Source organism: Balaenoptera borealis (genome assembly GCF_965194805.1).
Source record: "Balaenoptera borealis genome assembly, chromosome: 20".
Classification (NCBI taxonomy): Eukaryota; Metazoa; Chordata; class Mammalia; order Artiodactyla; family Balaenopteridae; genus Balaenoptera; species Balaenoptera borealis.
The window spans coordinates 24413719-24439018 of NC_138879.1; the positions used below are offsets into that span (position 1 = coordinate 24413719).

Sequence of the window (25300 nt, forward strand, 5' to 3'; positions counted from 1 at the left end):
CTGGAAAGGGGTCAAAACACAATTAAATCACATATTGCTTGATTCCATTTATGTGAAATGCCCAGAACAGGCAAACTTATAGAGACAGTGGGGTTGGGAGGGAATCAGTGGAAATGAGGAGTGACTACTTATGGGTATGGGGTTTCTTATTAGGGTAACAAAAACTGATTGTGGTGACTGCCAGGTGGTTGCACAACTCTGTGAATATGCTAAAAACCACTACACCGTACACTTTAAATGAGTGAATTGTATGGTAGGGGAATTATATTTCAATAAAGTTGTTATATTAAAAAGTCATAAGCAAAATCTGGCCTTGAGTCTTTAAAGGCACAGTGGCATTATCAACTGAAGGAGCCCAGCTAGAAAACCAGGCAAAAGGAACGTATTCCTGGTTTTAAGCTAATAACACAGAGGAGAGCAAAGCCAGGAGAGTTGGTTGGCTTGACTACAAGATGTGGGCTTGTGGGTTAGTAGGCAGGGCCCTGGCCAGTAATTAATGGGCAGCTTCAATCCACAAGTCCAGAAATGAATAAATCAGAAGCTTTTAATAAAGAATTGCACACTTTCATTGAATAATCTTTGATACGTGTATTTCCACCCCCCGCCCCGCCCCCCTTTAAGAGAAGGGCTGTCATCATTGCCCAGGGAACTGCCTCTTTCCATCAGTGATCTGAGTCACCATACGCCAACATCAATCACCCTGCTCTGGTCATCAGCTTCTTAATCTCCAGATCCTGCTGACCTTGGAAAAATATCCAATCAGGTGACAACCAGTGTTGTCTGCTTCTGTCATAACATAGAACAGGAAGGGCTCCACATCATAATATAATGTCTTGTGGTCCAGAAAAAGCTTGGCCAACAGGCACAGGTTTTGGCAGTAGATCTGGAAGTAGAGAAACAACGTTTATGTGTGGGTCAGTGATTCTTATACTTATCAGATAAAGGCCTAAAATTTAAAGATCATACCATTATTGTTAATGAAGCAGAAATTGTGTATTTTGGCCAATAGAAGAGCTCTATCTTCTTTACAAGGTGAAATGGAGATAAAACAAATTTCTGAAACCTGTGAATGTACAACACTATCACCCCTTTTTCTGATGTCAGCACTGTTTACCTTGTTTTTCTTGCCATCTACTTCAAACACAGAGATTGAACCTTTGCGATATATCTCATCTCCGGGTGGGTGTTTCCACACACACTTAGCCTGCAAGAGAATGGAACTCACATCAGAGAAACAAACCTTCCCAGTAAGACTGCTGCTCAAAAGGGAAAAGGAATCACAGGTCAAATTTAGTTAGCTGAGATGGACAGTTGGACAAACTTGAGAACATACAGCAAAACAGATTTTCTTTTTAGTGAAACAAATAAAGGCTTCTAAAGTCACTGCAATATATTTATGGTATTTTTATAGCAGTTTGGAACAGGTTTTCTGGATTATATTCTGGCACTGTTCCAACCCAGGAGATTAAAATCATCTACCACGTAAAAGCAAGATAAATAAAAAAAAATACCCTAGCTTATTATAAAATGCCTTGTGCCAACAGGAAATTCTTAATCAGCTTATTTCCAGCAGCTGAGAGTTGCTAAGTAAAGGTACTCTCACCTTTACCAGAAACTTCTCATTACCACCTAAACCATTACGGTCTTCTTTTTTTCAGATTAGAAAACAGACCCAGTGATAAAAACCATGCCCCCCTCTCCAAGTGTTCACTTTGTTATACTATAATGAAATAGGAGCATGTCCTTCTGTGGCTTAAAAAAAAAAAAAAAAAAAAAAAAAGGCAAGGAAGCCTGGTTGAGCAGCAGGAAGCAGGGGGAGCGGAGGGGGGAGGAAGACAGGACAACGGACACTGACCTGGCCACAAGGGGGCACAAGGTACTCCTTTCCTCACCCTCAATTGCTAATAGATTTAATGCAGCCGGGAAGCCACTGCTGTAAATAGGTGAATTTTTAAAAGGTTTTATGTAAAATACTTTTTAAAATATCACTTAAAAGGCATATGTATATGGAATATTTTTTTATTAAATTTTATTGTGACTCTTGGTCAACTCAAGAATCATGCCCCAATTTGTCACATGTAAGGCCACATATTCAGTAACTGGTCTTGTTTCAAGAAAGCTCCACCTGTAGTTTGTTCCTATCTCCACACCTTTACTCATGTTGGCTTTTCCCAACAATAAGCAAACTAACAACAATTATCTGTTCAGAAACAGAAGCCAAACTGTTGGCCAAATGGCCAAAGAAAGCCCATTTCTGTGATGATGCCTAAAGCAATAGGAATCTTCAGAGGTGTGAATTAAAATAGGTTTTTATTTCCTGAAATTCAATTTTTATAACTCATATAATACAGTAGAGAACCTCAAATATTCAGAATGTTTACTTGATCCTCAGATTTATCTAGGCCCTTTGTTTTCTCCCCCTACTACTATTTCTTGCCTTTTAGCTACTTCCTTGGTTAGTGCCACTAAATAAACAGAAACAAAAAGAAAAAGGGCATATATAGTTAAGCAGTTCATATCAATAAAAATACCAGTCTTTCACATAGCAAACCCTAAATTAGGTTATCTCCATGGTCTTCAATCATGGAGTCCAGTCCTCACTCATCCCCCACCTGCCCTCCCTCCCCCTCCCCCCTCCCCACATCCTTCCCCACCCCGTCTAGGGGGCTGGAGTCTAAAGGGCTTAATTAGCAGTGGCAGTTCTGGGCCACTACATACTCCAGAGCTGGGAACACAAAAAAGCAGTTATCACCAAACTGGGGAGAAGAGTGTTATGACAGAAATCATAGGAAGTCTGGGTTATAGATTCTCAGCATGTGGAAATCCTGGGAAATAAAGACGGAAGGGGAAGGGAAAAGAGACACCCTAAAAGGCCTAAGAGCCACAGTTACATTGTGACTATGGAAATAAGCAAAAAGATAGGTTTCCCCGCCTGACAGACTAATCTCCACCTCTGACCCTTCCCCAACCCTGCTCCATGGCAGAAATTCCCTTTAAGACAAGACTTTTCATTCCATAACTAGGGAAAGAAAAATGGCTTAAAACTGCAAAATACCTAGTGAGCACATTTGTCAACAATAAAATCAGATTCAAGTGTTTATTCCTATTTTCACAGGAATAAGACCATTCAGAAACCAGAAAACACTAAGCAACTCAAGGGAGAGGCTGACCTAAGGACCCATTCTGTTAATTTCGTAATTTGTCTTTCTTAAGCAAGTGTTCATTTAACACACATTTATGGGGCATTAACTGCCCACGCTAGCTGCTAGGGATACAAAAGGTTAGTCGCGTCCCAGTTCTGCCTAATGAAGGTCTATCTAATGAAGTCCATTTATTTTCATCTAGTTGAGACACAGAAAAGCTGTGGGCAGAGGTAATTCATATCCCAAGGGAGAAACAGACGAGAGCAGGCAGCAAGAAAAAAGACAGGGAGATGAGTATGACAGGATGTGGTTAAGGGCCACCCAGGCTTGCCACAGGCTGTATATCCCGACTCTGAAATGTGGCTTTCAATTTCCTGTGCCTTCCTCCCATTTCTGTGGACCACTTAGAGGTGCTTAGATAGATGTCTAAATCTAGAGATCCCATAGCTTATCACCACCATGGTCATGGACCCCCAAACAACTTACCATGTGTCGGCGGAGTATTGTTTGGCTCTTCATGTATTTTAAACAGAATTCACACATGTAAAGACGTCCCAGTCGTGCATATTCCTCAGGATAGGGAGAATGGTACCACGTATCAAGCTCATAGCGACCAAAAGCAATTGTTTTAATCATGTTGCTCCCCTCTGTGATTTGGCCTTGCAGCCTTAACTTCTCCTATTGTAGACAAGAAATTAAGTCCAAGGAGGATTAGAATTGATCATTTCTGTAGTTTTAAGCTGTGTGCACGCCACCATGCTAGGTTATGAGAAAAAAAAATATGACATTTGGCTTCTATCTCATGAGAAACTTGCACTGAAGAGAACGACAGGAGCACAGATAACCAGAACCACGAAGCTTATAGAAAATGTACTATCTGCACTGCCCAGAGCACAGATCTCAGTAGTGGCTTTTCTCTGCTCCCTACCACACTTTGGGCCTCATCTCCTGAACATCAGAACAAGTCCTCGGTAAAGTTTTATTTTTACCAGCCAGAACCAAACTGAATTATAAAAGGCAATCTATCACAAATACTCCCTACACCTTTACGAAACATTCTAAAACTAAACAAAAGATTCTCTAGACTATGCTTTACATATCTGCAGCTTTTATAAAGCTGCGAGGATCTGCATGACATACACCCATGGCAGCCATCTTCTCAACTTAGGTCCTTTAAAAAATATTTTTGAAAGAGGGATGATGCTTTAATTCTGGAATCTAAAGCTAGAAAGTAGAAGATATTTTTGGATGCCTGTCCCCACTCAGCGGCTATGAGTTGGCTACAGAAATAATTCTGAATAACCAGGTAAAGAGTTGTGAAAAGCTGGCCTAGGAAATGCTCTGTTCCAGGGTAGGATAGAGAAAACCAGCAGCAGCAACCCAGCCTAGCCAAGGGCAGCTATCAAACCCTGCCTCCCACATAACTTCCAACAAGTCTATTCGAGAATTTTTAAATAAAGTATTCAATATAATTTTTTTAAAGAGGAAGATGAAATTCACTTTACAAGCTAAATTTCCTTGAAGACATTTAATTCATTAAATCCGAGGTAAACTCAATCACAATTTTCTTTTTTTTGGCCGCACCGTGCATCATGAGGAATCTTAGTTCCCAGACTAGGGATCAAACCCATGCCCCCTGCAATGGAAGCACAGAGTCTTAACCACTAGACCACCAGGGAAGACCCCTCAATCACAATTTTCTTAAAGCAAAATTGTTGAAAATTCTGCCTAGGGAATCAAAACTAAATGGTAACTATAAATAAAAATCAGAAGAGGAAACCATCTTAATACATGAAACTAGGCTGTGTCAAAGAATAATTCTAAAATATCTGACAACAACTGTGTCCATTATTCCTTTTCACCATTCTTTTTATTCTTTTATAGCTGTAATGAAGGGCTGAGGCAACCCTGCAAAGGGGAGTTCCTGTTTCGGTTAAGAGGACAACAGAGAGGGGTTATCTCCCAGTCTACAGGTTCTCGGAATTGCAAATGACCCACCTGACACAAAGGGATACCTGTTGTTTTACCCAGCTAACCACCTACACCAAACAGGTCCTTCCAGGAGTTGAGGTGGGGAGGAAAAACTTTAAGGGACAAGGGAAGGGAGGAGGGGTAATTAATTTTAAATATGAATGGGAAGGAAGAAATTCTCAAATAAGGATGGCTGGGGGAAGGGGAAAGAGTCAACCAGCAAGGTATATTTAATCCCCATCAAACTGACTGCTCATCATTTTTCTTGGCAGTTCCAAGTGTCCCTCCCAAGTGGTCCTCAGCTTGGAGGTTTTACTACTCACCAGATCCTCTGAAGCCCGGGCTTGTGCTCTTCGGAAAAGATCCAAGTCATACTCGCTAGTCAGGTTTTCCAAAAGAGGTTCCCGAGTGTTCCCATAGGTCTGCCTGTGTTCCTAGGAAAATAACCAGAGCGTGATACTCTCTGCTTCTCAGAACTTAATCTATTGCATTTCAATGGATGCCAACCAGAGGGCCAGGAACAACCGTAAGCTATTTATTTAGTGCCTACTATTTCCTAGGCATTATACTAGGCACTAGGGATTGAGTACAAAATAAACTATTTATCAGACAGGTTAATTCCAGAAGACACCCACTACCCACCCTAGTGAACCTGGAAAGGAAATGCTCTTATAATCTCTCCAAAAGTGAGTTTCATTCTTTGGAACTCTATGCTTCCATTTCTTTCTCTGAAAACGTGCGTGACAATACAAAGAAATAAAATATAACAAACCCAAAGGCACTACCAATTCCTAGAATCCTGAGATCTGGAAGGAACCTTGGTGGATACTCCCCATTTAAAAACAAAACCAAATAAAAACTAGAATCTCTAAGCCTTCGAGTCTAAGATTTTAGACTGAATAAAATCTGCAGGTAGGAAGGGGCAGTTGGACTAAGCAGTCTTTTGCAAACTCTTTCACTTGAACTGCTGCAGCACCCACCACTACACGATCCACCAAAGGTACCGTAATGCTCCCACTTTAGAACTCCAGCTCAAGTGCACTGGAAAAAAGGCTGGCCTCTGAGAAATGTTTTACTCAATATTAAGCAAGAACAAGGGACAGAACAGACAGAGAAAATTAGAATCATAGAAATAATCCAGTTTTAAATAAGTAACAAATCTTACCATGGCAGTCACTACACAAATATCCTTTCACAAGAAATTCCACACGGGAAACTTGGCTTTTAACCTTTGATTCTAGCCCTTCCCACTCTGTCCTAGACTCCACCTCCTACCCAGAGAATAGAAGATAATGGTTGTTTAGAGGAGCAGATGGCTCATCCCAGGAAGAACTCAGTAGACTTCGCTCATATATTATCATATGAAGAAACCACCCACCAGCATCTTTACCCCTATTAAAATTTCTTCCGCTTAATCTGGCCCCATCTGATGGATATCTTTTTAAATTTGGGCTGTTATCTAATACTTGGGTTTTAAGTATAAGTTATTTCTTCTAGTTTCATGAATTTTTTTTAAAAAGCTTTAAAAAATCCTATCCAGCATTTTTACCAGGAAGGTTCAGTCCAAATAACCTAGCCCAAACTAGTGGAAAGCAAATGTAAGGTAAATTTCAGCTTTTACTTCAGACACTCTCTCTACCTGTATGATTCTGGGAAAATTACCTCTCTAAATCTCAGTTTCCCATCTATAAAACAGGTGAAATACCATCCATCTTTGTAACAAAGATTATGGGAGCAACATAACCACAGTGCCTACCTAGCACATAAGAACTCAATAAATGGTATTATCGTATTATTACACCTCTACCCAACTTGTAGATAAAAAAACTGAACAAGACAGAGGGGAAGCATACAACTTCCCCCCAACAGCCCACTTCTAGAGCCTTCCCTCTCTCTACAAACCCAGCACAGTCTGGAGCAGGTGTTTAGCTACAAACTCACCCCACAGCCTCCACACATCTCAAACTGGACCATCTCCATTTACTCGTAAGGGTATCATTTTTAAGACAGTGATGACTACCCCAAAGGCAAATACATAGTTGGGCATATTTCTGTCTTAATGAAGCCATGCTAAGTATTCACAAACCATACTTTTAATAATCTATTCTAATGACTAAAGAAACAAAGAGTCCAACTCCATGGAAAAATAAAAATACACATCAGAAGAAGATGCCAAAACGTTAACAGTGGTTTATATCTGGGAGGGTGATTTTTTTTTTTAATTTTTCTTTCCTATAGTTGGTATTTTCAAAGTAAACGCTATGAAGATATTTATAATAAATCTTTACTTAAAAATTAATATTTTGTGCAAAAAATTTTTGGAAGAATTTTTAATAAAATGGGGAAATCAGCTTAAGATAGGTAAATGAAAACACAGAATTAAAAGCTGTACTTATAGTAATATCCAAACTATGTAAATAAGGCATTGTAAAAAGCTAGAAAGTTATATCCCAAAATGCTAGCTGTGGTTATTTTTACGTAATAGGATTAGTGTTTATTTCTGAATACTTTCCTTAATTGTTCTATATTTTTTATTACAAACGTGCACTACTTTTAAAACTAGAAAAATAAATTAAAATACTACAAAAAGACCTATTATACAATGTATCACCCAATTAATACCTTTTATCATGTAGGTATTCTATTCTTCCATTAAAGGAAATGCACTACTGCTTAGCTTGAATATTCTTCCTTACACAGACATCTCCAACATCATGAAATTTGTTCGAGCGGGTAAATTTAACCCTTTAAACCTAAAGTGAGGTTTACAAACTAAAAGGATTCAATTTTTTTTCATCTAAATTCTAACAGTATTTTGTTTTTCGAGGACTCCCAGTTCCACTCGTATTGGGGAAGTATATATAGTGAATTCTAACTGCCAGCGAAGAGTCCTGTTACTTACAGAGCACACCAAATGGCAAATGTGAAAAGCAGAATCTCAGTAACCAAAAAGAATCAAATGTGATAGCAAGAGTTCATGGTAATTAAATATTTAACTTTTTCTCACCATATATTTCTCTTTCTGTTCTTTGCTCAGCCCAGAATTTCTTTTCTTCCTGAGTTCAGCAACCTTTTCCTTATATCGCAACTGCCTCTCTGTTGGTGCCTAAAAAGAAGGAGAAAATTGAGGTTAGCTAGAAAACTCATTATGTAATTAAGTTTCTAAATGAAAGTAACATACACCAAAGACGGGGCGGGGACGCCAGATGCGTTACGGGCACCCTGTGAATACTGCGGTAATTTTAAAACTCCAAATGGGGTTCCCTCATCACCTAGAACACTACCCTATCAGTTAATACGAGCTCAGGAAATGTATAATATTTTAATATTAATCCAAACAGAATATAAACTAAGGATGGAAGCAACAGGAATAAAAGATCATTTCAATTCAATAGGCATTTTATTGAATGCTTACAGTTTTCCAAGTACTGATACGAAAATGAATAAAAATTTAAAAACTGATTTAGAATCCAAGATAGACAATGAAGACAAGTGTAGAGTGCTTTCACCTGCCAAGCACTGGGAACAGGTACTTTACATGCATAATTTAGCTGACTACACTGCCAGGTAGGTATTATTCAAGGAAATAAAGTTTAGGGAGGTTAGCTGACCTGCCCAAGACCACACAGCTAGAGTAACACAATCGCCGTATTCAAATCCAGATCTGTTTGGCTCCAAAGTCAAACTTCTCCCTCATCACCATGCCTCCTCTGCTATCCACTTATAATCTAACCACAGAAACAGACATCCATATGATGAGCTATGGGTATATAATATGTGCCAAAGGCTAAACTAACAATCTGAGAACACTGCAGATAGGAATACATGCGGAAGAAATTCATTAATGGTAGAAGATTTGGGAAGAATTCCTACAACAGCTAAGAGTTGCACAAGGCCTTGAAGGAGAAACACAATCTCTTCTTGGTATAAGTATAGAGTTCTAGGGAGAAAAACAGCAAGAGAAAGACCAAAGGCATTCAGCGGGGAACAAGAAATTAAATGTAATCAATGGGCATGAATGTTCAGAGAGGCAGAAAGATTAGAGCGAAGCACCATCTTGGAATCCAACAGAAAAGAGAAGTAGAAGAAAACTGACATAAACAACAAGCGTCAAATGCTAAGGAAGTCACTGGTGACATTGGAAACATACCACCAGAGCAGAGGGGCCTGAAAGTAAATTATGATGGGTTAGAAAGTGGATGCAAATAAGGAAATAGAGCAGCAAGTATAATCTTTCAAATAATCAAGATTACCTATTATTACTAATATTATTATTACCATTATTATTATTATTCTAGGTAGCATGATTCCTTCTTTTATGAGGTAGAAGTTTTTTTCTTGAAAATTCACTATTTGGAAAAAGTACGATTCTAAGTTTATGACCGGAAGACCCGTTATCCAGACACAGCATAGAAAACGAGGCATGGATATACCTAAAGACCATTACAGGGCAGAGGAGATCCAAGACTTGGCTCTCAAACTGTAAATGGCCAGAGCTTTAACAAGGCCCGTACCTGGTGCCTGGTTGCATGCCTGTTGTTGTCATCTTGCCTGTGGGACAGCATCCTTTCTTCTATCTGCTTATCCCGGCTCTGTGCTCTCACCTGCAACCATCAACAACGTCAATCAATCCACCTGCCTCTAAGACTATGTTTACTTAAAGTGCAAGAATACAACAGTAATCCCTTGAATTTACACTGTACTTTTACTTTCAAAGGGTCTTCACATTTATTATCACAATCTCTATAAGAAATAGATAAGGCAAGCTTCACATTCTGTTTTCTCAGCCATTATCCGAGAATCAGAGAAGTGAAATAATTACAGCTAGGTGGTGGTAAAGCTAAGATTTTAAGTAAGTCTGATGACTCTGAGCCTCTGTACTCTTTCCATTGTGCAACAGTATGTGTGAGGAAGTGTAAGAACAGAGTAAAGAAGTACAAAGAAAAGGTTAGATACTTGGGATCAAGTCTACAGAGAAACTTAACTCTGTAGTTATGACCTTAGACAAATCACATTAGCTCTCCAAGTCTCAGATTCATCTTCTGGGCAGTGAGGACTCATATCCAACTCCCTATTCTACATCAACACTAAAACTCAGCATGGTCAAAACAGAGTGACTGACGCTCTCCCACAAATCTGCTCCACCCCAAATCTTCCCTGTAGCAATAAATAGCAACACTTTCTAAACAACTGATCAGGTCAAAAACTTGAACGTCATGCTTGATTGTTCTCTTTCTCTCCCACCTCACAATGAATTCATCAGCAACTCTATCAGGCTGCCCCCCTCCAAAACATATCCTGAGTCCAACCAATTCTGACCATCTCCACTGACGATGACACTAGACCAGGCCACCATCTACTGCCTAAGCCTCAGACACAGCCTGTCTACCCTGTGTCAACTCCTGCCCCCTCCAGTCCACTCTCCACATACCAGCAAGCTGTGATTTTTAAACAGTGTTGATATTACACCACGCCTCTGTTAAAGCCCTCCGAATGCCTCCCACGGCCGTCAGAACAAAAGCATACTCCTTTTGCCAAGGCCTACAGGTCCTTCATGATATGGATCCTGCTTCTTCATTTCCCATCACATTCCAGCCACACTGGCCTACTTTCCACCCTTCAAATGCAACCATTTATCCCTGTCTCACGGCCTTTGTGTTTGCCCATCCTTCTACTCAGGACCTAGACACAACTAACTGCCTCTTTGCCGTCACCCATGACTCAGATAAAATGTCTTTCTCCACAGCCCAAGCAAAAGCAGTGCCATACCCTGTCACCCCCAAAACAGTCACTCTCTGTTTCCCGTTTCATTTCTCAGAACATTACCACTACACGAAATTCTTAATTGCTTACTAATTTTATATGTTGATTTTGCCTTCCTCCATGAAAATGTAAACTCATTGAATTCAGTCTTTTGACTGAATAAAAATGGTAATATCACTGATTGCAATCATTTACTGGAAAACTCAGAGTAATTCTGTACATGCAAGTACTTTAAAAACTCTGGGGCTTTTAGTAAATGTGAGGAATTAGCCTAATCTTTCCATTTGGGATTCTAAATGTAATAAAAACATGTATCTTTCAGAAATTCTCCTGATCCCCACAAGCACATGGTCCAGTAGTAAAGACAGATTATGCTGAGCCTGATTCCCCTTGTAAAAAAGAGCACAAAAGAGGAAAGTTGAAGAAATGCGTTCCTTTTTTCAGAATTTTCTTCCCCACACTGAAAATTTTCTTTTTCTTTTTTAAAAAATAAATTGCTTAAGGCAACATGTTCATACTGCTATTAGCCAACAATTTAAAAAGTTATACCTTAAGAAGACTTTTATGTAAAACCATCCATAGTATCAGATCGTTATATTTAAAGACAAGTGGTAACGGACAAGTCTCAAAAACCAGAGATCACAGTTATTTTCAGAGAAAGAAGCATCTAATGCCTTGTCAGCTTCTGATGCAGATGTTGGAAGAGCTGCTCCTGTTTTGCTCTGGTCTCACACTGATGGGAAGATAATGGGAAGACCTACCACTTCTACAGAGAGCAGAAGAAACGGCCTTGCTTATGTGAGAGATTTGGGATGAAGGAAGATCAGAGTAAGTATCCACAACCTCAAAATCCACGTAAGCATTGAAAGTATGCTACTTTGCTGAAAGACTAAACACAACACAGAATGAAACTTTCCCTCCTGTGGTCTACTTGTAAATAAGAGAACACATTCCTGAATCAGGGAGAATTAATGTTACCTGGGGAATCTCATTTTTCTCAGGAGGAAACTGGCCCAAACAGGAATAAACCTGTTATCCTGGCCTTCTTAGCAAAATAACAACCACAAAAACAACAATTAATACTTTGGTCTAACCAACTTGGGTAACCTGCCCAAATACTACCTGAGCAATGCATTTAATTAGTAACATTTTCAACTCCTGCTTGCCCATAATTAGTTTCTTGGTTCCTCCTTGGTAGCAACAACCCATACAGAAACATACAAAACAGGATCTTAGGCTCTACTCCTAAATCCATTATTCCAAATCCCAAAGCTTATTTAGAACTATATTTTTCAAGAATGTAAGACAAGAATTAGCCAAGAGTAGGCGTGATTGAGAGTAACAAAACGAAAAGTATTCCACAGAAACAGACAAAGAAAGAGGAAAAGAATTTTGAAAAACTTTTAAAAAGCAAAATGTCCTCATAGATTTATAAGAAGAGAAACTAATGCATAAATATTGAGATCACATATTTATGCAAATTATTCCTTATGGAAAAGGTCCCTAGCAATCTTTGAAGATAATTTTCAACAGAAAATATCAAAGCACTTAGAGGATGATGTTCCAAATATTCCATAGATAATCTCATTGTTAATTTCTCTCAAAACACTCATTACATAGAATAATTCATTTGTCCGTTGTTTTTTTTTAAAACACAGTTGTTTTTTATAATGTTTCCTCCACTAGAATGTAAGAACATGGACCTTGCCCATTTTGTTCACACTGTATCCCTACTGTTTAGCAAAGTGCCTGGCAAATGGTAAGCACTCAATAAGTATATGTTGAATAAATGACAATACCATTACCTTGCATTCATCAGCTGAGAGGTTATGATAAAGAGGGCATCCTGATATAGAGAAATGTCTCTCGTGTTTTCCTGTAAGGTGTCCTGTTAAAGGAGGAAAAAACTTAATCTCAAGATGAAAGATTTAAGCTTGTAAAGTCATATTTTTCTCTACCTTCCTCTACCTTTTTTTACGGTATCATTTTATCACGTACATGTCTGATTACAGATTAAATCCATCAAAGGTAAGTACTGTTAGGGTCATAACTTGCACCCACAATAAATTCTTTTCTTCCACAGGTTGGACCTAGCATCTTTGAACACATTTGCATATATTCAGTATAAATTATAGTTCCTTCTTTTCTGATAATTATTTCTCAAATTCCAAAATGTCATTAAGCCCATAAACTTATTTAAAAGGCACAAAGTTGGGCTTCCCTGGTGGCGCAGTGGTTAAGAATCCGCCTGCCAATGCAGAGGACGCGGGTTTGAGCCCTGGTCCGGGAAGATCCCACATGCCGCAGAGCAACCGAGCCCGTGTGCCACAACTACTGAAGCCCGCGCACCTAGAGCCTGTGCTCCGCAACGAGAAGCCACTGCAATGAGAAGCTCGCATACCACAACGAAGAGTAGCCCCTGCTCACCGCAACTAGAGAAAGCCCGTGCGCAGCCACGAAGACCCAATGCAGCCAAAAATAAATAAACAAATTTAAATAAATAAATAAAAATAAAAGGCACAAAGTTACAAGCAAGAATATTTTCTTTTGGTGGAATTTAACTTTCCTATGCTAAATTGATCAAGTCATATGTATAGTAAGTACTTTCCTTTCTGTTATGCAATGTTATCCAATCTGAATTGAACTTTTTTTTTTTTTGGCTGTGTTGGGTCTTCATTGCTGTGCGCGGGCTTTCTCTACTTGCAGCGAGCAGGAGCTGCTCTTCATCGCAGTGCACGGGCTTCTCATTGCGGTGGCTTCTCTTCTGTGGAAAATGGGCTCTAGGCACGCGGGCTTCAGTAGTTGTGGCATGTGGGCTCAGTAGCTGTGGCTCTCAGGCTCTAGAGCGCAGGCTCAGTAGTTGTGGCACACGGGCTTAGATGCTCCGCGGCATGTGGGATACTCCCGGACCAGGGCTCGAACCTGTGTCCCCTGCATTGGCAGGTGGATTCTTAACCACTGTGCCATCAGGGAAGTCCTTTTTTAAAAATAAATTTATTTATTTATTTATTTTCGGCTGCATTGGGTCTTCATTGCTGCACACGGGCTTTCTCTAGTTGTGGCAAGTGGGAGCTACTCTTCGTTGCGGTGCACGGGCTTCTCATTGCGGGGGGCTTCTCTTGTTGTGGAGCACAGGCTCTAGGTGTGCGGGCTTCAACAGTTGCGGCACACAGGCTCAGTAGTTGTGACTTGCGGGCTCTAGAGCACAGGCTCAGTAGATGTGGCGCACGGGCTTAGTTGCTCCACGGCATGTGGGATCTTCCTGGACCAGGGCTCGAACCCGTGTCCCCTGCAATGGCAGGCGGATTCTCAACCACTGTGCCACCAGGGAAGCCCCTGAACTTCTTTCAAAAATCAAAAGAAACTTATGAAAAATGGAGAAGGAAGTGGCCTTTTCTATCATATAAGGAAACATACCTTGATAATTTTGGACCAGATTAAATATATTCATTCTTTTGGAGGGGTGGCTGGTTTTGTTTAAAGATTTAGCCTTCTTCTATAATCAAACTTTTATATTATTCATTCATTCATTTATTTATAAAATACATAATCAAACTTTTAAACAGGCAGTTTGCACAAGGCCCTCTTAAGATGGGAAGATGAAGATATTAGGAAAAACAATACAGAAAGCTCATTTTATCTAAAGGGGTATCTCTTCATTTTTCTATTTCTCATGTGGTTTGTGAAAATACACAGAGAATTGATTATTTCATTTTTATATGTCCCTTCAATCAAAAGGTTTATCAAACACCTAAGATTGAGAGGGATGGTGAGCCAAGGCTAATTAGATAAAAAGATAAATTAGCTAAGCTAAATTGCAAATCTACAAAAACCTTTATCTTTCTTGGGGTAAAGGAGACATTTAAAAGGGATTTAAAAATTATACAAGATTTACAGAGTAAGCTTTAAAGGGTAAAAACAGGGAATCCCTGGTGGCCCAGTGGTCAGGGCTCCATGCTCTCACTGCCAAGGGCCTGGGTTTGATCTCTGGTCGCAGAACTAAGATCCCACAAGCCTTGCAGCGCAACCAAAAAATAAATAAGTAAAGGGTAAAAACAGTCCAAGTACTGGGGGAGAGGGGAGTTAATATATGATAGGCAGGCTGCCATTTCTCCAGGACTATATTATTTAAAACGTAATCTTAGAGATCCACACATTTATCTTAGACACAAAAAACTACCCTCACTGATCAAACACTATGTACAAAATGTAAAGTATCACTGCTATAGCAAGCTTTTTAGATACTACGCATCCATAACTTCTGAATAAATTACTCAAGTTTGTTTTATTTTATAATATGTAAACTACAACCAATATGTCTATATTAAAAGTTTAAAAATGGTAGCTGTTCTGTTGACCTAGCAATTCCACTGCTATGAATTTATCCAACAGATTTTCTAGAAAGACACCAAAATACATACATACAAGGCTATCAATTACAGTACTGTTCAAAATAGCTTTAAGAAAAAAAAGTTAAAATATGAGAAACAATATAAATGTCAATCAATACAGGGCAATTTAAATAATTTCTGAACTTTCAACATAATGGAATTCTCAATATCCTTTAAACAGATGGACCTGTGAGTGCCAATAAGTAAAATATCTAAGATGTCAAACCACTGTATATTTTCCTTTTTATAAATAACAAAAAAAGAAATACATGTACATATACACGTGTGCTATATATGTATAGAAACTTATCAGCATTCATAAAAAACTACCAATAGTAGTTTTATATCTAGGGCATGGTTCTGGGGATATGAGTGAAGGAAAACTTTTACTTAGCACTCAAGATCTCCTGTAGGGTTTTAATTTTTCAAAAGCACATCCTACTTTCATATCAAAATTACCAAAAAAAAAAAAATTAACGACACTGTTTTGCCTAAGATGAAGGGTGGAACAGGATCCAGAATAATTTTGGAAGCTCAGGTTCATACTTTTCAAACTTTGCCAATACATTAAAACCAAAAGTCAAAGTAACCTTTCCTGTGATGCAACAGATTTATATTTACCCTCTGGTCTACCACATTAAGGGTGCTGAGTCCAGGGCATAAATAACACAGAATCAGTCCCCCACTCTAACCTCATTCTGGTCTGTCTCCTCCTCCCCATTCTGGTCTATCTGCTCCAGGCATATTGGCCCCTAAAGTACTCCTCAAAGGGACGTCCCTGGCGGTCCAGTGGTTAAGACTCCGCGCTCCCAGTGCAGAGGGCACGGGTTGACCCCTGGTCAGGAAACTAAGACCCTGCATGCTGCACAGCGCAGCACCCCCCACCCCACCAAAAAAAAATACTCCTCAAAGAGGTTAAGCATTCTCCTGCCCCAGACCCTGTGCACTTGCTGTTCCCTCTACCCATAATGCTTATCCCCCCGATACTCAAATGGTTCACTCTCTCACTTATCTCAGGTTTCTGCTCAAATATCAGCATATCAGAGTGGCTTTCCCAACTCACACACGCTTGTGTGTATGTGCGGTATCCTACCCTTCACAGCACACATCTCCAGCTGATGTATTACACATCTGTTTTGCCTTCCCCAGTTAGACTATAAGCTACATGAGTGTAGGGAATTTGACATGTTCACAACTCCACCCCCAGAATTTAAAACAGTCAATAAGTATTGAATGACTGATTACACATAGTACATAAAATAAAAGTAACAATCTAAGGATGCGTGGATAGCAACAAGCAGAGCTGAGGAAAATTCCTTCTTCTGCTGTGTGGCAACGAGATCCTCTTACCGTCTGAAAGCACATTAGCTATATCTTGTACTAGTGATTATATACTGTCTATTCTTAGTTTTTCATTATTTATCTCAAGGAAATTGATTTAGGCCTGAAACAACTACCTTGAGTAACAACTGGTATAGTGTTCACGGGAACTTTTGCTTTATTTATGCATTTTGATGGCTTGAAATTACCTAAGAAACTGCTGCTAAGAACAGGAAAGGATCCAAATAAATAAAATACTAGGGAAAATGTACTGGTGGTCTGCAAAGCAGCAACTTACTCCGTTCTACTTTTTTTCTGAACCTGGTGGCCACATTCAAAGGCTAAATTTTTTTTTTTTAATTTATTTATTTTTGGCTGTGTTGGGTCTTCGTTGCGGTGTGTGTGCTTCTCATTGCGGTGGCTTCTCTTGCTGCGGAGCACGGGCTGTAGGCATGCAGGCTTCAGTAGTTGTGGCACATGGGCTCTGCAGTTGTGGCTCGCGGGCTCTAGAGTGCAGGCTCAGTATTTGTGGAGCACAGGCTTAGGTGCTCTGCGGCATGTGGGATCTTCCCGGACCAGGGCTCAAACCCGTGCCCCCTGAATTGGCAGGCGGATTCTTAACCATTGCGCCACCAGGGAAGTCCCCCAAAGCTAAATTTGTAGATAGAAAGAGAGGCCCCTTATCTTCCAATCAGCACCTTTCAACTCTAGACAAAAGCTTAGCCCAACATTTGCACCTAATCTCACTTAAGGAGCACAAATAAGGTTTTTAAACCATTACTAGAATCCCTCAGTAAGGGGGAAAAATAAGTCATAAGAAAACAATGAAATATTCATCTATCTGTGAAGAAATGCTTATCTAGTTTATACTTACTAAAGCACACAAAGCCACAAGACCTAAAACTACAGAAGTCACAAAAGGCCAGGGTCTCATCTGTACTCCTTACCTTCAGAGCCTCTTGACCAAAAAAAATCTGCTTCTCTCATTTCCTTAATAGCTATAGCCATACAACCATTATTCACCACTAACTTACAGTCTATTAGTCCTCAGTAAACTTGAACTATGCACCGCACAATGAGATATTTAGAGATAACTGGTTTTCTGTTTTGGTTTCGCTGGAAAAATGAGAGAATTTTTCTCTGGGAAAAGCTCTCAATAAACTGAATGGCCCATCACAGTTAATTTCCTTGTAACCAAATCTGTTACTATGGATAAGAGTCCAAGAAGCAGAGATGCTTTTTTTTTTTTGGCTGCGTTGGGTCTTCATTGCTTCGCGCAGGCTTTCTCTAGATGCAGAGAGCGGGGGTTAACTCTTCGTTGTGGTGCGCGGGCTTCTCATTGCGATGGCTTCTCTTGTGGCGGAGCACGGGCTCTATGCACGCAGGCTTCGGCAGTTGCGGCTCGCAGGCTCTAGAGCGCAGGCTCAGTAGTTGTGGCGCACGGGCTTAGGTGCTCCGCGGCATGTGGGATCTTCCCGGACCAGGGCTGCAACCCGTGTCCCCTGCAATGGCGGGCGGATTCTTAACCACTGCGCCACTAGGGAAGTCCCAGAGATGCTTTTATTCAAGCGGGCAATTCAGAGTTATTCTGAGGCATGATCACTGAAGAGCCTAAGAAGCTAAGTCGCAATGGAACACTAAACATTTCTGGGTGATCCTAATTCCAGAGGGAGAGAGAACCACATATCACAGGGTGTCATGAGGCTTGGGCACACTTACCTAGGGAGTTACAGCCTGGTGTAGGACACTTCATATTGAAATTGTAGCTTTCATGGAAGCGGCGGCGCTTGGGGCGATGAGAGAGATCACTGCCCGAGTCCTTCAAGGACATGTCCTTGGCAATGCTCTCATCGTGAGAAACGTTGGGGCTGGAGATGTCTATATCAGACTCAGAAGAAGGGGCGTTTCCAGTTGGCGTTCGAGGTGGAGACTCATCATGATCAGCTGTATTTTTAGTTTCTAAAGTAAAAGCAATTGGTAGAACTCATGAATGGGGTATATTTTATTTAGAGGGTTATTATATTCAGAAGAGCTTATGGGCTTTCCAAGATCCTCTTTCTACGATTTAACCAGTAACTTCTAGCCACTTATCTGCCATAAAACTGAATAGAAAATGAAGAGAAACTAATAACATCATTCCTCTTTTGCAACTTTAAATCCTGACTAAAATTCCATTTGGAGTTTACCTAATGCATTTTACTTATCTGTGTTTCTCCCAAGCCCCAAATCATGGGTAATCAAAACTGGATGGGAATAAATCTTTAAAAAACATTACCACCCCACTCTCCTTCCAGGAGATACACAGGATGGAAGATAAATGAAAATAGTTCTTTCTGGATGACACTGAACAGACTTGGTGTGAGAGTGTGAATGGACCTGACTAACTCTAAATCAGGGGTTGCAAACCAAATGCCTACCGGGGCTGAGCAAGGCCAAACTGAGAGCTGATTGTCCCTCTCAAGGGGACAACTACTACTCAGTTCCAGCCAATTATTACTGTGGTGAATGGCCACCTAATGTTCCCAGAGCTTTCCATTTTTTAAAAGAAACTAATAACTCAGGTTTTTACATGAACTCTTTTGTTTTTTCAAATACTGGCAACAAAACTTTTTTGTTGACCAGACTTCCCTGGTGGTCTAGTGGTTAAGACTCTGCGCTTCCACTGCAGGGGCCGGTGGTTCCATCCCTGGTTGGGGAAGTTACACATGCCGTGGGGTGTTGGCAGGCTAAAAGCCTAAAGCCTTTGGTCTAAGGCCTCTGATTTGGGCTGCTGAATCACAACCTCAATACCTTACCATTCCCCATTACTGATGGGTCACTCCTCTTCAGAAATTCAGAGATTTATTTATAGCATGGCTATAAGAAAATCTGCTTTAAGCCTTCTTCATCTGTGGGTAAGAGGTTCCCAGTCCCTTTTGCCTACTGCAGGTCCAATCAAATATACTCCAGCTACTCTGGACCTCAAGAGTACTAGAGTACCAAACTTGACCTCAGCAAGACACAAAAAAGGAATCAGACAAACAGCATTCACCTAGCTGAATTTTGTATTGGGCATCTATCTATCTGCAGTGGCTCCAAGCCTCCCTTAAGAGGAAACTGACTAGACCCTCTCTGTAATGGGTCCAAATCATACCACACCCACTCACCTCTATCTGAAAAGTCAACCACTTGCTCAGTTTCTGAGCCAGATGAACGAGTCTGCCGAAGAGGGTATTTTTTCGGAGTCACTGGGGTAGGCTGCTGCTGACTACGTGTCACTCTCCTGGTAGAATAAGCAGGCTCCTCAGTGCCAAAAGACTGCAAATTTCGAACAGGACTGGAATCTGATCCCGATTTTTAAAAACAATAAAACAATTAAAGAAAAAAGAAGGAAATCTGTTTTATTTCCCAGCGGTATGACTTATTAGCACGTAGGCCCTCCTCTTCATATTTCAAAAAATCCAACAAATCCTCAAAATATCCATTTTATTGAACTAAATATAAGCAAAATAGATCAGGTATAGAGATGCAATACAGCAAGGAATTAATAGTTTAGGCTCTGGAATCAAGACTGAACGAGATTCAATTCCACTTCATCATACTAACTAGCTGTGGCATCCTGGGCAAGTTAATCTCTCCAAGCCTCTTTCCTGGTCTATAAAAAATGGGGGAAAACTAGTAGCATATTCCTCATACATTTTGTGTGAGAATAAGTGGAATAATTCATGTAAGGCACCTAACACGATCCCTAGGTAGCTAAATCTAGTGCTTTATAAATATTAGCTACGTCCTCTCTTTCTTCCCTTACTCTAACCCACCAGAAAACAGATGCTCTACTACTAAAGGTATATCAATATACGAATATTTCCTTTCCTTAAGGATCTCTTTTTTCTTCCTGATTACCCTATCTGATACCCTGAAGCAACATAATATTAGACTCGTAAAGGGCAAGGCAAGACTACAACTTTTAAAATTCTTTTGGATAGAGAAATCTATTCTGAAGCACCCAGTAGCCTTTTCTCATCTCCACTCTGATGACACTCAAAAAAGGAATAAAAGAAATTCAGAGCTAAAATTAAAGCATATTTTAATCAACAAAAAATCCTAAAATGTATATCTTACAGATTCTTCAAAGAAGAAAACTGAAATTCTCAAACTCTTGTGTAAAAGTTAGCACATAGCTAGGTTTTCAGTTTGCATACCTCCAGGGGGCTCCGTTCACAATGTATTGATAGTCTATATTTTGCTTTAGAGAGGGTCATCTTACATGGACCACACTGTGAACAGTGCCCCATGGAGTTGTGCGACTCAGTGGTCATAAAGTATAACTAGAAAGAGACCCAGAGCTCATGTAATTCCTAGCTATTTTGAATATTTACAACTTTCAGGTGTCCAGGGCATGACCAATTATACTTTCTAAGAACACTTATGCCCATTCCTTTGCATATACTGTACCCTCTTCCTATAATAACACTTTCCCATCTTTCAACTTGTAAATTCCTACTAGATCCCATAAGATTTCCATATCTGGGCTTCCACAGTACTCTATGCAAACCTCTCTCAGAGCCCGTTCCACAATGCATTACCATACCAGTTTACATCCCGAACTAAACTGTGAGCTCCTTGAGGGCAGAAGTATGATTTTTGTATCATGGTATTCCAGTACATAGCATAGTACCTGAATTATAGTAGCCATTTATCAATACTCCCATTATGTCAAAAGATAAAAACTTAAAAGTTGAGAAATCAAGAGACAACATCTATACTTCAGCTCAAACATTAGATTCAAAAATAAAGTAAGGGGCTTCCCTGGTGGCGCAGTGGTTGAGAATCTGCCTGCCAATGCAGGGGACACGGGTTCGAGCCCTGGTCTGGGAAGATCCCACATGCCGTGGAGCAACTAGGCCCGTGAGCCACAATTACTGAGCCTGCGCGTCTGGAGCCTGTGCTCCGCAACAAGAGAGACAGCGATAGTGAGAGGCCCGTGCACCGCGATGAAGAGTGGCCCCCACTTGCCACAACTAGAGAAAGCCCGCACAGAAACAAAGACCCAACACAGCCATAAATAAATAAATAAATAAAAATTAAAAAAAATAAATAAATAAATACAGGAACAGTTGCAGAGAGAGAGTGTTCCCACTTTCTTGCTTGAAAAAAGATGTTTTTCTCTCATTTTGCAACATGCTTATACAAAGCACTAACCAAATCAACACTGTTTAAGCGCTCTAAGTATAATTAATCTAAATATAATTTTTCCCTCTTAATTTATTATCGCTTGTTGATCATCAGCTTTCTGTATTCATTACAACTTTCCTTCTTCCCCAGGGAATCCCAGAGCAGAGCCAAGAGGGTTTAAGGGTACCCTCCAAATCTAAGCCCAGATAGCTAATTGCACTAGAGAACCTTCCGACACCAAGATTCTCTATTCTTTACTACCAAAGCAAAATTCTCGGTATTTACAATTGATAGTTAGGTCAACTATTTATATTTATTACCTGTACTTGACTATATTACAGAATTAAACGTGGTTTTAAAAGTATTGGGCCTCCTATAATAACAAGTTCAAGAGACTATTTTAAGCCCCTAGGCCTAAACCATTCTAACGAAAGTGAAAAGACAGCATTCTCATTTTACTGATAGGGAAACTAATCTATAAAAAATTAAATGACTCAGGATATACATGTGTCACACACCTATTAAACCAGACATAGTTCCTTTGGGTCTACAAATTGGACAGTACCCCCAACAGAACCATTTTTTAAAACCTGATACTTCGCAGTCATTTACTCTGCATTTTACCAGATTCTGTCATCAACATCAAGACATGGGACCAGTTTCCACAGTAACTAGCACCATAATGTGATGTCCAGTCAGCTGTGAGGTGTGGTCAGGAAGAAGGAAGCCGCCTTTTACCTTGGGAACTCTGGCTTAGTCGGGCTGAGGAGCGGGTGACTCGGGCAGATCGCCGGGATGTGCCATCACTCTCTGAACTGTCTGTGTGCTCGAGATCTGTAGAAAAATCGGAATCTTCGGTTCCATCTGAACTACTGCCTGCATTCCTCTGTAACACCATAGATCCAAACATTAGCACAGAAACATTTACTCTGTGGGTTTGAATTAACACTGGAAAAAAAACGAACTGTGATACTGAAAACACCAAGTTCAAACCTAAGAAAGGATTCCACAGCCAACTTTCCTTTATTTAGAGCATTTAAATGAAACAATCTACAAATAATGCACCCTTATTAAATAAACACAGAAAGAGAATTCTTACTGTATTATCGTTAATTCTGAAACAAGTCCATCTGGAGGTCAGTACCACAAACTGGAAAGTATTCTACTCAAAACAGTCTGGTTGACATAACCATGTCCTTACAGAAAGTCCAGGGTAATGAGAAAAATGTTAGCACTAGACCCCATTGAAATTCAGAGTAGCTTGTGTACAAAGTCTCCATGAACAACTATTACATTTTTTAAAACTACACACTAATTCAAAATGTCATGGTCCACAACTCTGATCCCAAAAGAACTTAAGGAGAAAAAGAGTAACATTCTTCTTTCTTATCTACTTTTGAAGTTTCTCCACATGAATGGCAAAAGTGCTTTAAGAACGGGGCGGGGGGTGGGGGGGGAGCGGCTTGCACATGAAGATGCATAGGTATGCCAAAACAAAAGGTTTTAAAAAATCATCTTTTCAATTAATAATTGTCAATTGTTAGCCTCCTGAGGCATGATTAACCATAAAGATAACTTTTATCAACTGAGCATTAACACTATACCTTTTACTAAACCAGAAAGAGAAATGTATTTGCTAAAAAATAAAAAAACACCAAAGTTTCAAATTACAAGTCCCCAATTCTTTATTCAAAACCCTTAGGACCAGCTGTGTTTAGAATTCATAACTTTTTAGATTTTTGGAAAGGGAATACTTTGCATATATCCTGCAAATAACACCCTTTCTGCAGCAAAATATGTAAACAATCACACTAAATGAGACACACGAAAACTCAGGACAGTTTAGGACAGGTTTTGCCACCAAATAAGTTACTAAAAAATTTACATTTTCAAGAGCTCTTTGTATTTGGGAATTGCAGAAAGGGGACTGTGGGCCTATTCCAAGGCACCAGTACTATTCCTGCATTTGGTGAGCCTTAACATAAATACCACCTATCAATGTACGTCATTTTAGGAGACATTAAAAAGTGTAAATATTTGAAAGTCTCTGTGAAGAGAAACATTTCTGCAGAAATGAACAAGAATACCACCCAACTTTCCAAATATTTCAAGTCTAATCTGCCCAGATAATGAGTGGAGGCCCCAGAGAGAGTCACAGAAAATTGATAGACTAAAAGGGGAATCTTAAAGGTCATCTAGTCCAATTACCCAGATATCTGAATCTCTGATCATCTCTGACCATCCCTTCCTGGCTTGACCGTGGAACTCAGTTCTTCTCTCTGGCTTTCACCAATCTACTTGCCATCTTATTCCAGAACAGACTTAATTGCTCTCCCACTTCCTTGACATTAAGCTTTGTATATTACTGCCAAGTAGAGAATTTACTAGATCCTTCTACAGTTATTTATTTGTCTGTTTTCCCCATCAGACTCTGATTTCCTTAAGCCAGAGATCACGTCTAATTAATTTCTGAATCCCCAGCAACCAGCACGTAGCAAGTAGTCAATAAACGTTTGTTGAACTGAATTAGATTTTTTCTGTAGTCCTGGCTCTGCCATTGCCTAATTGAGGAGCTTGGGGCACTCCAATAAGCCTCTGTTTAGCTGAGAAAAGAAGGGATGGGAGTGTCCTTAGGTGATCTCATAAGTCCCATCTAATTCTACAAAGTTTCTGATTTTACGAACTGCATTTTCTAGGCTCTGTCCAACTAAGGAAACAAGGAATAATTACAGCTTAGGAGCAAAAGGCCAGAGTGAGATCCCTTAGGAGTGGGCGCTGGTTCTCCACCACCCAGTCCTCTGCTTTGTTGTGTCCCCCGCGGGGAAAGGAAGGATGCTCCAAAACCCCGCCTCTCCTCCTATGAGCATCTCCAGACGGAAGGGAGGGGGATTCGTGCCACCCAATCGCGGCCCCGCTAAACCGCGCCCCCACAGGACAGACTGCCAAGCCCAGCCAATCAAGAGAAAAGGGATCGTTCTCTACCGCCAGTCGGAGAGCGGTGGGGCCGGGCCCAGACACCGCCCCCACACGCGGGGAGGTGACCGTTGAGCCCAAATGGGCGGTGTCACCAGCCAATCAATATGCTTCTAGACGTTTCAGCGACCAATTAACGAGAAGAACGCCTCCGAGCCAGGCAAGCAGAGGGCGGGAATAGTTGCAAGCATAGGCCGAGGCCAGGATCGGGCCCACATTTTTCTGTTGGGTATGGACAGAAGAGAGGGTTGCTGAGCTAGGTTCGGGATAGCGGGAAGTTGGAAACCAACCACTGTGAGGCGTGGCCAACTGCGTCACGTTGCTCAAAAGACTGTCCTTAGAAACCCGCCATCCCTCCTGTCCCGTTCCTCTCACCTTCCTTCGCGGCATTGCCGGCGGCTGCGGCCCGACGGTTCCGATTCGGGCAGCGGCGGCAGCAGCAGTAGGAACGGTGGCTCCGGCGGGCTCCGTGGCGGCCTCTGTAGCAGTCCCAATCCTGCGTACGATCCCAAGTGCCTCCTGCTTCACAGCGTCTACAACCTTCTGCGCAGGCGCCGCGGGCTGAGGCGCTTTTTCCTCTACTTC

At 40.5% G+C, this 25300-nt stretch overlaps 1 protein-coding gene across 4 annotated transcripts in view; it reads right to left on the bottom strand.

Annotated features, from left to right (window-relative positions):
* Positions 1–25277, bottom strand: part of KAT7 (lysine acetyltransferase 7) — a 31518-nt gene extending 6241 nt beyond the window's left edge. Inside the window, exons 1-11 of one of the 4 annotated variants that reach the window (XM_082373157.1) lie at positions 25091–25277; positions 22481–22628; positions 19735–19911; positions 18308–18547; positions 12683–12765; positions 9629–9718; positions 8122–8220; positions 5438–5548; positions 3630–3821; positions 1115–1204; positions 743–883 (exon numbers count right to left, since the gene is read on the bottom strand). In XM_082373157.1, the coding sequence (XP_082229283.1) occupies positions 743–883; positions 1115–1204; positions 3630–3821; positions 5438–5548; positions 8122–8220; positions 9629–9718; positions 12683–12765; positions 18308–18547; positions 19735–19911; positions 22481–22628; positions 25091–25105 (1386 nt within the window). In that variant the 5' untranslated portion in view covers positions 25106–25277. The remainder of the gene's footprint in view (positions 1–742; positions 884–1114; positions 1205–3629; positions 3822–5437; positions 5549–8121; positions 8221–9628; positions 9719–12682; positions 12766–18307; positions 18548–19734; positions 19912–22480; positions 22629–25090) is intronic. The other 3 variants (XM_082373158.1, XM_082373159.1, XM_082373160.1) reach the window with 3 other exon arrangements.
* Between the last annotated feature and the right edge of the window lie 23 nt (positions 25278–25300).